This window comes from Furipterus horrens, unplaced genomic scaffold (genome assembly GCF_987537825.1).
Source record: "Furipterus horrens unplaced genomic scaffold, mFurHor1.1.pri manual_scaffold_10, whole genome shotgun sequence".
Taxonomy (NCBI): domain Eukaryota; kingdom Metazoa; phylum Chordata; class Mammalia; order Chiroptera; family Furipteridae; genus Furipterus; species Furipterus horrens.
Genome location: NW_028327180.1, coordinates 40,174,134 through 40,189,395, shown reverse-complemented (window position 1 = coordinate 40,189,395; position 15,262 = coordinate 40,174,134). Strand labels below are relative to the sequence as shown.

Sequence of the window (15,262 nt, the reverse complement as noted above, 5' to 3'; positions counted from 1 at the left end):
GGCAGAGCAGCCCAACCTTGGCTGTACCACAGCTCGAGTTCCTAATGCTCTCTTAAAAGTTTGCATTTGGGCATGCTTTCTGCCCAAGTATATAGCATGTAGCTAACTTAACAGAATTCAGACCATCAGCTCTACCTACTCAGAAACTATGTTTAACTAACACAATTCAGGGACATTTCCAAAACCACTTGCTAGATGAACCTCAAATCAATGACACCTGCATCCTGTGGTTAAAGAAAAGCAAATTCTGGAACTCCCCCAGAAGGCAGTTGGGCTCCTCATCGCAAACCATCAACGAGAGGTGGCAAAGAAGGGATGCCATGACGATTCAGTGAGAATGAGGTACAGAACGTACCCCTGAGCACCCAAGGCCCTCCAGGACAAACCCTGTGGCACGGCCGGCCTAAAGACCCTTCTGGAAGCTGACCCACACCGCGATACACGCTCTTGATGTGTTGCTGGTTAAAGAGGACACATTTATATGTGTGTGCACACATATGTGTGAAAGCACATGGCCCCATGCACACACTGACATGCGGAGGGTGGACTTTGCCATTCTCAGCGCTGGCAGATGGTGCCTGGCTGCAAGGACACAATGCCAAGGCTCCGAAAAGTGCAAAAAGATTACTGAATCCTGCAACTTTCCTATCCGCTAAAAGCATTTCAATTAGAGTTATGGCTGCCTGCCGCCTGGCCCTACGGCCTCTCTGCAGTTCCTCTTTTTAATGCACAGTTTAAGTGGCTCTCATTAAAGCTTTAATAAAGGCACACATTTTAAGTGATTAGCACCAATAATGCACCAACACATTAATGCTCTGTGGGCTCCACAACTCTCCCAATGAGCCCATTTGGAGTGCAGCTATTCATTTTCCATATAAATCGCAAACTCATTCCACCCATCTCAATAATAGAGTCAGATATGCCTGCCCCCAACAAAACTTGAAAGGGGCACCAAAGAGGACAGCTTTCATGGGCCCTGGAACCTCCCCGTCCTTCCTCCAAGGAGGGGAGAGTAGGCTTGTGCAAGGGGCTCTAAAGGAAGGCCTCACCACAGCTTCCCAACCCCCTGGAGTGCCGACAGCCATTTTTCTTGAATTCCAGAAGCTGCTCCACCCTGCAGAGCAGTTACTTAATGAGTCCCTATTTTTCAAGAAGCAATGGCGGGTGGCCTCCTGTAGACCTCAGAGCTTGCTCTTCTTCTTCCAGCCCAGGCCACTGAGCCTCCTACCAGCTGTACAGGTCCTCGGTAGCCAGAAACTATATGGGGAGCAGGGCCCTGGCTGTAGGAATGATGCAGGGAGCATGGCAGAGTCCCAGGGAGGGTGGCTGAGGCACCATCCAGGGTGGCTGGGTAGCCCCACAGCATATTCAGGTTCTCTAGCTTGCACTCAGATCATCCAAAACTTTTCTAGTAGAAAAGGTATATTAATCAACAACAGTCCAGGCATGGTTAACTGCTGGATTTTAGAGAAGTTGTCAGTAATGGTCAGGCGATGCCAGCCATGTGATCACCAGAGCGTGTCTGCACTGACTGCCCAGAGATGTCTTCTCCCGGGCTCTATAGGTGTGGGAGGCTGAACAGTGGCCACCAAGATACCCCATCCAAATCCCTAGAATCTGTGATTACATTCCCTTGCCTGGCAAGAGGGACTCTGCAGATGGGATTAAATTAAGGCCCCTGAGCTGGGGATGACCCTGGATTTCCTGGGGACCCAGTGTCACCATAGGTCCCCATAAGAGGGAGACAGAAGGGTCAGAGTCAGAGATGGGAGAGGCTGCACTGCTGGCTGTGAGGATGGAGGAAGGGGCCACGAGCCAGGGACACAGTACCTCTAGAAGCTAGAAAAGGCTGGAAATGACTCTCCCCTGGAAACTCAGGAAGGACCAGCCCTGTCCACAGCTGGGTTTTATTTAGCTCCATAAGGTTCATTTTGGGCTTCTGATCTCCAGAACTGTAAGCAGATGAATCTGTTTTTTTGTTTTTTTTTTTAATTAGAACTTTTTAAAGAGCAGTTTAAGGTTTATAACAAAGTTGAGGAAATTTGTGTTGTTTTAAGTTACTGAGTTAATTATAACTTTAAAAAAATACAATGGGAGTCGCTGGTCAGGACTCTGGGAGTGCAGAAGCTTACTCAGTGCTCCCGGTTTGCTGTGACAGGTGGTCCTTTCCCCGATCTTGGGACGGATTGGGCGTATGCCCATGTGTATGTGAGAGGGACTCAGGGCAGAGGCGTCCCCTCGCTGTCTTTTTCTGGGCAGTTCGCATGCTTGCCTTCCTGTCGCCCTGTTGGGTTGGTGTGCGGAGTGGTTCGTCTTTTTTTCTTTTAAACTTGTGAGGGCTTTATTTTTATTTTTTTATTCTTAAAAAAATTTTTTTTTTTAAGGCTCAGTGCCGTCTGGGCTGGTTTGCTTGGTCCTTGACTAATAGCTTTCTGCCCCTTCTCTTGCCACTCCCACCCAAGGTCGCCCCTCTGTCCTCACCCCTGGCCTGGGAGGGTGGGAAGCTTTGTCCCGCTCCCTTTTCACCAGCGTCTCTGCAGCCCTAGCTGCACCTGCCTCAATATGAATGGGGTCAACGACCCACCTCTTTTTATAGAAGATATTAAGCCCGGACTGAAAAACTTAAATGTCGTCTTTATTGTCCCGGAGATAGGACACATGACCAAAACCAAAGACGGCCATGAAGTGAGATCATGCAAAGTGGCAGATAAAACAGGCAGCATCACTATTTCCGTTTGGGATGAAATTGGAGGTCTTATACAACCAGGGGATATTATTTGGTTAACCAAAGAGTATGCATCCACGTGGAAAGGGTGCCTGACACTTTATACTGGGAGGGGTGGATACTTTCAGAAAATTGGGGAATTTTGTATGGTTTATTCAGAAGTTGCCAAATTTCAGTGAACCCAATCCAGATTATCGAGGACAACAAAACAAAGGGGCACATAGTGAACAGAAGAATAATTCCATGAATAGTAATACGGGTACAGGTACATTTGGACCAGTGGGAAATGGGATTCAACCTGGCCCAGAGTCAAGAGGATGTCAATTTTCATATGCTGGTAGAAGGAATGGCTGGGAACCTATAAATCCACAGCTACCAGAAACAGCTAATAATCAAACAGTCATTACCACAATAAATAATGGCAGGGACCCTCGGAGAGCCTTTAAAAGATGACCTATGCCAAATACCCACATGTAGTTTTTAAACTATGTGACCTACTTGAACACTTACTGCACTTTTATTTATTGTTAACTGTGAAAACTGTGTTCTTTATCGGTTTCCTTTTATGTTTTTGGTTTGTTAAAAAAAGTGGTTTGTTTTTATAGTAAAACTGTTAAGCTGCTCAAGTCTCCTATTCAAGAAGGGGAACAGGCTGAAAAATAGGGGTATTTATTTCTAGAGCAAAAATGTCTTTGGATATCCTCTATAAAACTTGCACCCATTTCATGGGTGAGTTACTTAGGACATTAGCAGTATAGCCTCTATGAGTCTATCTTCTGCATACATTTTATAATATTTAAAATAAGGCTTAGTGGGAGATGTTCTCTTTCTTAAAGTTAGATATTGCCAACTAAAGCAATAACCACCAAAAAAAAAAAACTCGATCAATGCTAACAGTAATTTGTATTTGTGACTCCAGGAATGACTGACTTCATTGGGTGACTGCCATTAAGATTTTCCAAGCACTGGATCATCCTCAACTCTTGTTTTATTACCAAAAAAAAACACACCCCATATTCTTTACCAGAATTATAGAATAGAATGTGCTTTGTAATATAACAAGTGATTTTTAGAAGGAAGCTACATTTACTTTATTTTAGGGTATTCCTATTAATATTTGTTACCAACTTGGTGCATTACATTGAAGAAAATTTAAAACTGAGGCTTAAAATATTTTTGAAAATATCATGTTACAGTGTAATTTGAGAGAGTTATAAGGTCATAATAAACAATGATCTAATTGTTCAAAATTATGGGATGTAAACATAGTGAAGGCAATTCAAATTGAACTCATGGAGAAATATGCAGTCTTAAGTTACAGAATCCTAGGTACTTGGCAAACTCTCAGCCTGGAGTAAAAATCCTAGGTACTTACTTTATTTGAGGGGTGTATTTGTGTGTGTGTGTGTGCGTGTGCGTGTGCGTGTATGTGTGTGTGTGTGTGGTATTGTTAAAATTTCTAAAAAAAATTTACAAAGCCTCATCAGCAAAAGTTAAATGGCTCTCTCAGAAGCAAATACAGCTTTATGCAAAAATGTAAAAGTAGAGTTTATTTATGTGTTGTAAATGGTCCCCAGTCTCACTTTTTATTGTAGGGTGGATAACTGGTGAAATTGTCCTTTGTTAGAATTCAACTCTTTATTAATCTCTTGAATAAAAACCTGCATTAATGTTAAAAAAAAAATACAATGGGAAGATATTTTAAATTTGGTTATTTTAGAGCATAGTTAAAAAGAGACCCTGACTAGGGTTGTCTGTAACTTGCATTTCTACCATGAGTGTATGTCTTGGAGAACAGGGTTCAGGTTTCTGACAAACGTCAACACCAACACCCCTCCACCTGGGAGGCTGAGGGGCACCTACCCTCCTCACCCTTCCTCAATTCTCAGGGTCTGTGTCACTGGCGTGTAGTCTTTGCTGAGCAGGTGCACAGCTCTGAGGGCAGCTAAAACAGGAGGCCCCTCTTTTTCCAGAAAGATCCCCCATTCCCATCTCCAGTGGGAAGGTTCAGAAGAGAGTATGATGGGCATTTTTTGGTAAGGTGTGAGGAGGGGCCAGAGGACTGCAGCCAGCAGTGAGAGAGCCTGCATCTATGCTGAGTGATGGCTTCCAGAAGGTTCTGAGGCTGCTTCAGGAGGGCTGGGCCATCTGTCACTGCAGCCCAGAGGGTCGGGAGGATCAGATGGGCCCTGTACTGCTGGAGCGAATCTCAAACAATCACACGGCCTGCTCCACCCCCACCTGGGTGCTGCCTTTGAGGGAAGGAATGGCTCTCAAGGTGACAAGTGAGGGCTAGACCATTGGGACAGAAAGGGTGCCATGACAGGGAGCAATGGAAGACCATCTGCCCAGTCCCTTCATCAGGGTCATCAGGGTCCTCAGCATCATCCAGCCAGATGTCTGGCAGATCTCTACAAATTCCTCACCAGACACAGTCAGGGACCACCGCTGACCAATCCATTGGCCCCATGAGGACCCAATGAGGGTCTCAATACAGGTGCTAAGACAGGGGCTGCTAGAAGGGACATTTGATAAGGAAGCCCAGACGAGCTGGAACCCTGCAAAAAAGAGTAGGGGCCTTGAGGCCACTTTGCAGCTCTGAGGCACAGGTGAGGTTGCTTCTAACCAACTTCTTGTTTTCAAGACTGAACAAAGACTTGCAGAATTAGAAAAGGGTGAGAAGCAGTGCCAAGTGTTGGGCAGCCCTCCCTGGCACTCAGGAGTCTATGGTCACGTCTAAGAACTCCTAGCTAAGAAACCGGAAAACAAGTATATTTAAAGCAATAGTATTCTGTGTAGAATCTATGAAGTGACAAACCCTAACAGAGGGACCACAGATCTGGTCACAAGGGTGTAAGAAAATGGTAAAATAAGACAGTGACATTTTGCAGCTCCCTGAAATTGAAACCCAAACACAGCAAAACCTGGGAGGGACGACTACTGCCTCCCCACCCCACCTGTCCAACTTCACCCTGCCCAGGCCCCAGGCCCTGGCCCTTGACTGCAGACACCTACCAATTGCCAGCCGCTCCAGGCGCTTGCCATGCTCCGGTGGGATGGCGTACCTACAAGAAGGAAGGCATGTCAGAAGTGAGCTCATGTGGCCACCACACACTGGCGAGTCCCCGGGGAGCCTGCTTGGCCTCGGGGAGACACACAGCTCCTATACAGCCCAGAAGTGACTGTGGCTATGGTCAGCAATGTGAGCTGAGAGAGACGCTGTCAGGAGAGGAATTCCACACAGAAGGGGCTGGTGAGGCAGGAGGGCTAAGGACCGGGGACCCGGTGGATTGTGACAGCACTCTCAAACGCTAGGAGTGAAGACGTTACCAGTTAAGTGGCGCTAAACCTTGATGAGACTTGAAAAGCAAAAATATAAAAGCACTGGACTGAAGCTGTAGGGGTGGGGCCCCCGCCACCTTATGTCACTAGTCTGTCCTCCTAGTCCCAGGAGCTGAAGGGGAAAGAAGCTTCAGGAAGGAGAAAAATTTCATCTGTCACCTAGTTCATAAGTTTTATTCTCTCACATTTTACATTTCAAAGATTATGAGGCTCCATCATAAATAAAAACATATGTGAGGCAGAAGTTTGCAAACAGATGAAGCAAGAGTGACATCCTGCTGATGCTAAGCCAGGAAGGCGGCAGGGATGGGAGGCTGGGGATAGGAAGGTGGGGGAGGTGCTAAAAAGCAGCAACCCAACTGACATTCCACCCACAGCCCACCTCAGGGGACTTGGTAAGATGAAAACCTCTATTTTCAAACAAAGGCAGGCAGTACAAATCCTTAATGACACAAAGTGCTGAGCACACCCAAGTCCTGTCTAGGAGGAACTCCAGGAGAGCAGGTCTCAACCACAGTGGTCCTGTTCCCCCTCCAGAAGACTCTGGGCCATGACCCCATGGCTGTCATGACTGGCGGTGCTCCTAGCATCGAGTGGTTAGGGGCCAGAGATGCTGTTCAACCCCCCACAGTACCCAGGATGGCCCCCCACAAACAGTGATTAGGCCCTAAATGTCAAGAGTGCTGAGGGAGACAGACCCTGTACCAGAGTAGAACAGTCCACTATCTCACATTCTGGAATGAGTCAAATGTGTGTGACTGCATCACTGGGCCACTACCCACCACCCATGGTGCCAGCAAAGGACGGTGCCTACACAGAACATGGAAGATCACCCAGATGCTGTAGCTGGTTAAGTCCATTCCAACTAAGAAATTTATTATTCCCTTTTTAACAAAATAAAAGGGGGCGGAGGTGGGAGATAAGTTCAGCATCATGTTGTCTCTAATCTAACCGAATACAAATAATTAATTTCTGGGCACATTCTGGGGCCCTTGAGGAGATTGCCACACCCCCTTTGATTCTCTGGAATTCTCCATCATCTGGACAAAGATGAGGTTATTCTTTTTTAAATGGCCTTTTTTCACACAAGGACAACAGAAGTTAACTCCAACCCCCTTTGTGGGATTACTGTCCCCCAAACAAGGAAATGAAACATTCTGTCCCTTCTGGGAAAACGCCAGAGGACTGGAAGGACTAATTCATGGCACCAAGGCTGTGATGATTAATGCAATATCCCCAGTCTACAATGCTGCTTTCACTTAATTACCGCCTGTAATTGGGAGTTGTAAAGATAAGATTAATTGAATCTGGTGGATGTTAAAAGTTTAATACATTGGGACGTGGCTCCTCTGTTATCAGAAAGTACAGACTGCAGGACACTGGGCTGAGCATTCAGGAGAGCAGCCCCTGGGGATATTAGAAAGGACTCCAGGATGAGAAACCAAAGCCACAAGGCCTCCTGGGCTCCAATGTCCCAGAGCAAGCAGTGCCTGCCACTGCCTGGAACAACCCAGCAACAGCCTCTGTAGTGCCAAGAAGCCCCATCTCCAGTAACATGCAATGCCAGCCCATGTCCCAGGGATATGGCAGGATGAAAACCCCAGTTTTCAGGGAAAGGCAAGCACAACCGGGTGCGGGTCCTTAACAGCACAGCACTGAAGATGAGCTGGTCAAAGGAGGAGAGGGAACAGTAAAGACTCCGTCTCAATAGCTATTAGGCCACGCCTGAGTCCTGCTGGCCTTCCAATGGCTGGGAGAAACTCCGGACCTGTGGAGTCCACAGGACTCCTTCGGGGGCTCCAGGTGAGCCTGATAACATGGGGGCCCCGGTGAGCCAGCTACAGAGCTGGCCTCCCAACAGGGACTGACATTTGCCCTTGGAGAGAAGTCCCCAGGACCCTTTGGGACCCCCCCAGACCAGAGCCTTGTGCATGGTACCCTTGTCACCGTTCCACCCAGCATCGTAGCACCAGGTCAGGGCATCCCTGACTCAGGCTTGGCTCTGGAAGGAAAAAAGGAAAAAAAGCAGCAGCAGCTATTGGGGTTGAGAGAGTGTGGTCACTATCCTCAGGGCAAGGAGCATCTGTCTGGACATTATTAGTGAGCAAGTTCTCGGGGCCATAAAACAGTCAGTATATTGGTCACCAACATGGGGGCAGTTTGTCTTGCTCCCCAGGAGTTCTGTCCCCAACACAAGGTCACCTCAGAGCCAAAACCAATCAGCTTTGCCAGCCTGCAATGCCAGGTGGCCTCTCTTTATGTGTGACAGTCCTGGTGACTTGGGCAGCAGAGGTTTCTCATGTGGTTTCCTTGGACAAGCAACCATGGGGTACCCTGGCCTGGCCTTTTCTGGGTTCCTGTTTGTCTCAGGACTAGGCTAAGGCAACGTCCCCAGGCCTCTGTCCCTCCTCCAGCTCAGCCCCAATGCTGCTCAGAACCTCCCCTCAGTGCCCCAGCCCGCTCTCCACCAGCACAAGCGCTCCTCTCCAGCAAGGCTGGTGTCCCCTCACGCACTGCTACACATCGGCCCCCATGCCTCCTCCCAGGCAGGCCACATCTCACCCCAGATTCAGTCAACATATTTCTCCCAGGTCATAGCAGTGCCTGGTGGGCCCCCTGGGTAGTCAACTCACTCCAGGCCAGTGGTGGGACACAGAAGGACTGCAGTCCCGCATGTAAGTCATGGTGGAACTGTCTTGGAGATGTTTGGAGACAGGAATAGGGCAGAGTGGGAGAAAGAACAGCACAGGGAGCTTCAGAGGTAGAAGCAGAAATGGAGGGAGGCTGCAAGAGGGACAGGCCACCTGTGCAGGCTTACTAAGGTTCCTCTGTACATAGCCCCAGGCCCTGACTGTGGGAGTCTGGCTCTAAGCCAGTGGCACAGGGCAGTCACAGTGGGTACCTCCAAGGGAACATGTTGGCCACCACTTGGGACTCATAGCAAGTCCTGGCCCTGAAATTAACCAGTCCAGAATTGCCTCTCTGGAACTTTCTCCAGAGCTATCCTCCATCCACCAGCGTCTTTAACTCCATATTTGAAAGCCCCTCCCTACTTTCTCTCTGCTTTTGAAGTTTTTTTACATAAAGTACTTCTGGATGACTCTAAACCAGAAAGTCATAGAAAATTCAGTGGTATCTTTGGCTGCATGGTCAAAACAGTATCCTGACAACCAGTCTAGGTGACCCTGCAGGGGCTGCAGCAGGACTCAACAGGCTCCATGACTCTGGCTTAATGTCATGGAATCACCAAAGAGGCCAGAAGAGACAAACTGGGGCACTGTCTGCCAGACACTCTTGTTGGAAAGACAGTTTTGTGCAAATGTCAGGGGCTTTGTGAGAAAATAACATGTTTTTAGGCCAGATATAAAGTTCATGGAACATAACAGGAGACAGGAGCCCAGAAACCGGGCCCTGCCGTGGGGACCCAAGACATGTTAAAAGCCACATGATGGATAAGAAACAACTACAGCACTGGCCAGGTGGCTCAGTTAGTTGGAGCTTTGTCTCATGCACCAAAAGACTATGAGTTCGAGTCCCAGTCAGGGGACATACCTAGGCTGCAGGCTTGATCCCTGGCCAGGGTGCATACAAGAGGTAATGAATCAATGTTTCTTTATCACATCAATGTCTGTCTGTCTGTCTGTCTGTCTCCCCCTTGCCCTTCCTCTCTCCCCCTTCCTCTCGCTCTAGAATCAATGAACATATCCTCAGTGAGAATTAAAACAAACAACTACAGTCTAGCAGTTTCACAGTTCAAACAATGGAAGGGCCAAAAACCAATTCACCAAAAGGAAGGGAGGGAGGGGGAAGTAAAAATACTTCGGGTGGTAGAACAATGACCTGCCAGACAGAGGTCCAGATGCCACCTTCCAGGGCTGTGCAGGCCTGGGAAGATGGGTGTCCCCCACCTTCTATGCCTTTCCAGGTTTCTATTTTTACCCTTCAAGGTATTTGGGGTAGTGAATATATACACCCCCTCTCCAATCATGGCCACCTCAAAAAATGCAAAGCTGAAACCCAAAAATCTGCCCACAGGTGAGAGCAGAGGCCTGGGCCCCCAAGAGTTTGATCTGCTTACTGGGGTTTAGAAACATACTGGAAAGACTGGATACTGTAGAGGACTGTGATTTGGGACAATGTTCCTATTTTAATACTGAGACCAGAGGGTGGGACATCTCGCTCAGCCCTGCTGAGGCCAGGCATGAGTCCAGGCTGATGGCTAGGGGACACCTTGAGGCCCTGAACCTCAGAGGGCTTCCTCCTGCGCAGGTTGGGGCAGTCTCTGGGGGACCAATAAAGAAGCTCCAGGGCTTGTGACACCAGGTGCATTGTGGGTGCTGAGTGGGCAGAGGTCTTGTTTGGGTGGCTCTCAACACAGCCAGGTGATTAAAAGGAAATGTGTCCTGTGTAAGCAGGGCTGCTAGCCTCGGCTGGGAGATAGGCTGCTTCCATTTTACCAACACGCCCGAGGAAGTCTGTCCACCAGGGAGGATGCTATTAATAGTGTCATTTTCTCGGCGTTTTGTTTATTCTCCTAGAATGGCTTGATGGATGTGAATAATTATCAGACTATAAAAGCCAGCAAATGTGCTACTTTCTATCGCTCTAAATCATCAAACAAATAAAGTGTGAAACAGCATTTTTGAATATAATTTTCCCCTCTAATGGCTTAGAATTATTATCAAGAACAATGAAAATAAATAAGCAAATGCTTTGTGAGTTAAAAATTAAATGAGTGTGTCAGGAAGAGGAACATAGAGTGTCTTGGAGAGCAGAGACCTGCTCAGGGACCATTAGTTATGAGGACATGCGACAGGGCTTTGGGCCCTGCAGGCAATCAATTGGCCTCTCAGCGTGGACTCCCACTATTCCCTGTATCCACCAGGAGAGTGGGGTGTCTGGGACCACCTCCCTGGGTGGGTGATGCCCGAGGGGAGGGTTATGCTGGGGTGCATGCACCACAGCACCTGTGCATCCAGCTGAAACCCAGCAGCCCTGGGATCCTGTGTGTCATTGCCCTAGGACAGCCACACGAAACTTCAAACAGCAAGGCAGTGGGGGGCTGGCCTCTGCCCTTCCTCTCCCAGGCCGTGGACAGGCAATGCCAGAGGGGCTGCTGACTCTCAGACCAGCAAGAAAATCCGTGGTCATGGGGCAAGTCCTCAGGACAGAGAATGTGAAACTCCAGCAGAAGTACTCTCACCCACCCAACAGGCCTGTTGTCTGGTCTGGCTACTGGCCCCTCATTTCCTCGCACCTGCCAGCCACTCTTCAGTGCTGTCACAGGTGGACTGGTCCCCTTGCAAACAGGGCAGCATTTCCATGGTAATAAGGAATTCCCAGGACCCCATTCTGCCTGCTACAAGGATAATGAAACTTGATGGGGGTCAGGCCCTCAAGTGAGGGCTCTAAATTCCCAACCACCTTTCCTCACGAGACCCCCTGGTCTCTGCAGGGCCCCTTCCTGGACCACCTCGCTCAGAACCAGCAGTTCCAACACCATAACACTGACTTTCTCCACCCCCCACCCCAAGACTCTTCCGATTCTGCCAGTAAAAACAGCACCTGGAATTTCTTCATCACTGAGCCAGACAGCTTCCACTGGCACACAGCTCCCTGCAATTAGGAGCTGGTGATAAGAAGGCTCATCTCCCCACCCTCCCTCTCTGCTGAGGAACTCATGCCAAAAGCAAGGGTCCAGCCAGGAGTCCTTTGGATATGTAGGCTCAGCCTGACGCATGTCAGAGGGTAAGAAAGTTAATTTTACAGTGTCTACACAAGGCCTGGGCAGACAGGCCCACTGCTGTTTTAACATGCTATAATTACGGAAACAGAAACAAGAAGGCGGAGTCCACTGGAAGTGCCAAAACCACGTGTCAACTTGGAGGCCACCTGGCACAAGCAGGCCACCTGCACAAACCCAGGAAGCCGAGGCAGCTCCAAATGCCAGAGGCCCTGTCAGGGCCCTGCGTGCCAGGCAGACAGACATTAAAGCCATTATTACTAAAGTCCCCAAACACAAAGCTCCTCTGTGGCCACAGCCTGTGTGATCTCTCTCACCATGAGTCAGTGGAACAGTTCTAACACACAGCCCCAAGGCTTGGATGGGCCCAGCAGAATGACCAAGTCACAGAACAGGCTTCCCCAAGAGCCCCCAACAACTGAGGTGTCATCTCCGAGCTGGTTAGAGCTGAACTAGGCCAGATAGCCTCACTGCTCCACAGGTCAGCACTATGGAGTGGAAGCGCCAAAACACAATCACAAGCAGTCACCCCTAATGTGAAAGCCACTGAGACCAACCATGTCAATTGATGTACTGAAATGTCCAAACACTTCAAGTGACTTCTATGTATGGCTTTTTATGTGTGGTATGTAAGTTGTACTTCAATAAAGCTGTTAAAAATGTCCCAGCCCTGAAGACGCAGGAGTGGTGAGCCAGTTCCCACCCTAGGTGCTGAGCTCAGTGTCACAGATGCACTCACCTCTTCAGCATCATTTGTGCCTTGGACCAAGGCATTCACCAGGTTAATATGAGCCCTATCAGACAAACTAGAAACCCTGAAAAGACAAGGACACGGATGCTGAAAAATGGCACCAGGCCCTAATGGTTTTACTGAGAGGCCTAGTAAACTTTCACACTAAGGGCCAGTGCCCACTTACACTATCAAGCTGACAGGAGCATCAGATGTTAGTGAACTTATTTTATGAATCTGGTATATTTTTCAATGAATGAATGAGAAAACCTGTCAACAACACAGGACAAGGACACACAGGAAAATAACAAGCTAGTCTCACATAACTGCAAAAGCCCTAAATCAAATATCACCAAATTAGACACCAAAATGTATTACAAGACGAAGAATTTATCCCCAGGGTTGCAAATAAAAATCTATATAAAATTCCAAACCATTCAGTATAAAAATGCTTAGCCAACTAAGACTAGGAGAGACCTTCCTTCCCATGGTCACAATTCATGGTGAAGCAGAAGGCATTCTGGAAAGTTGGGAGCAAAGCAAGCCACCTGTTATCACAGCCACTCAGCAGCCCATATTGAAAACACTAGCCAATGTAATAAGTCAAGAAAAAGATAAGAGGAGTAACAATTAGATGGAAAAAGACAAACTTTTTTCTTTTAAGTAACACAATCTTCTATTTGGAAAATTAAGACGATAAGCTGCTGAACTACAGGAAGAGATAGCCCAGCAAGAGAAAAGAACTTAAAAAATCAACACACCAAGAGCTAGGCTTCCTCTGTACTAGAAACATCCATAGCAGACTATAAAACCTACTAAGGTCACCTCTGCCCCTTGCCTGGGATTGAAAGCAGAAATTCCTCATGACAAACAAGGTCAAATATAAACCTGGGCTAATACCTACCACTGACGAGATCAGAATCTGGCCTGGGAGAGTTGACGCATATCTCTGCGAGTTTGATGTTCCTGGGTGATACACTGCTTGGTGCCTATGTACAGAGTGGGAGAGGGCAAGAAACTCACCTCTGATCAAGTCCTGTGCTAAATGAGGCAGCAGTGATGACTGATTGTGACAACAGCACTGACTACAAGCACGGTGGGGTCATTATATTGAATATGAGCAGAGTGGCCTTACCATTATGGTTGAAATATGAAAAAAACACTGCTAATATTTGCCCAGATGGCAGAGGTAAACAGGACAAGAGGTTATCCCATATATTGCCTGGCAAAATAAAAGATGTCAGAAAAAGCACCTGGCAAATAGGCTTGCCCTTAAACACAAAGGAGCAGGTCCAAAGGCCTGCATGGACAGCCAGCCCTGGAACCACTGAGATACCCTGGGGTCCACCTGTCCTGCTGGGAGGGGAGGAGGAAGAGTTGTCTCCAAGCTAGTGAGCTTGGAAGGGAAACTGCAGAGGACCTGGCCTAGGGGAGGAAAGGGGAGGCTAAGGCCCTTTCCTAAGCACTCAAGAGCAAAACAGAAGTATGTTTCCAGGCACCTGAATAGGTGGTACAGACATGGAAGCAACAACCCGGGGTGAGGGGGACTCCCATACACCCCAACTTGGTCACTGCTACACAGAGCTCAGCCTGGGCTACACAGCTCCTTCCCTAAGAGAGTGACTGAAATTGTCTGACAGCAAATGGATACAGGTCCAATTTATCAGGAAATCCCATCTTAACTTCTGAGGAGCCTCAGTCAATAGGGAGACAGCCTCCCTCATTTGTCCCCACCCCAGGACAGATACAAACACTTGCTGGGGAGATAGGATCAGCCCAGGACCAGAGTGGCTTATTCCCAGGAAAGGACCTTACTAAGCTGAGGCAGCTTTATCTTTAATGGATCATTTTCCGGGACAACAGAGAATGGAATTTGGTATCTCATACCAGCAGTGTCAATGATTTGAAATAATAACATTTTTATTGAAACCTACACACAAGATAAACAGAGTCCTGGGAGCATCTGCTCGGTGAAAATGGGATGTCTCAGATGGAGATGACCGCCAGCAGGGATGCCAAAATGAAGTGACCTGCTGGGCAGGAGGGAACACGATGTCCTCTTTGAGGGCTGGGGAGGTGCTGGTCAGCACTGTGGGCAGAGGGGCTGCCCCCACATCCCACTAGGTCCCAGCTATTTGCAGCACATCCCCACAGGGACCCAGGATGGGTCTGTGGCTCCAGGGCCCAGTTTCAGGGAAGCGGAAGTTGGCTGCACACACGCCAGCCCACTTTAATTAAAGGAACAGACTTCACAAGCGAGTGGTGTTGAGCCTGCAATTAATCGCTGAATTGGAAGCCTCTGATCCCCAGCCCTGGTTTTATTATAGGCCTCCGAATCATTTTTGTTATGTGAGAGGACCAAGGGTGCCAAGTGTGCTTGTTTTTGATGCTTTTTTTTTAAAGCTATGGGCAGGTCTTTCTCAGGTGAGGTTTAGAAAGGAAGGCACAGGCAACTGAGCATTTAGCCAAGAGTGACAAGAAAGGGCCTATGCTGCCAACACGGGCAAGACCAATTCAAGGGACACAGGGCAGGTGAGAATTTGGTGCTGTTTACAAAGACCTGAATCTCCTCCTCATACAACTAACAGTCCTGAATTTCTGCTTGTAAAACAACCGGGGGCAGCCTCCCATTGTGCCTGGACCCCGCAGCAGCTGGGTGATGCTGGCTGCTCCCGCCACCAAACTCCCCTTCCAGCAGCATGTACACCTTGGTGGTGAACAC

The 15,262-nt window shown here is 48.3% G+C and overlaps 1 protein-coding gene and 1 pseudogene across 2 annotated transcripts in view; one reads left to right on the top strand and one right to left on the bottom strand.

The window, feature by feature from the left end:
- Positions 1-15,262, bottom strand: part of KDM4B (lysine demethylase 4B) — a 135,802-nt gene that overhangs the window by 60,845 nt on the left and 59,695 nt on the right. For both annotated transcript variants that reach the window (XM_090289413.1, XM_090289414.1), the window contains one exon: positions 5,741-5,790. In XM_090289413.1, coding sequence (XP_090145539.1) covers positions 5,741-5,790 — 50 coding nt within the window. The remainder of the gene's footprint in view (positions 1-5,740; positions 5,791-15,262) is intronic.
- Positions 2,525-3,187, top strand: LOC149999726 (SOSS complex subunit B2 pseudogene; annotated as a pseudogene).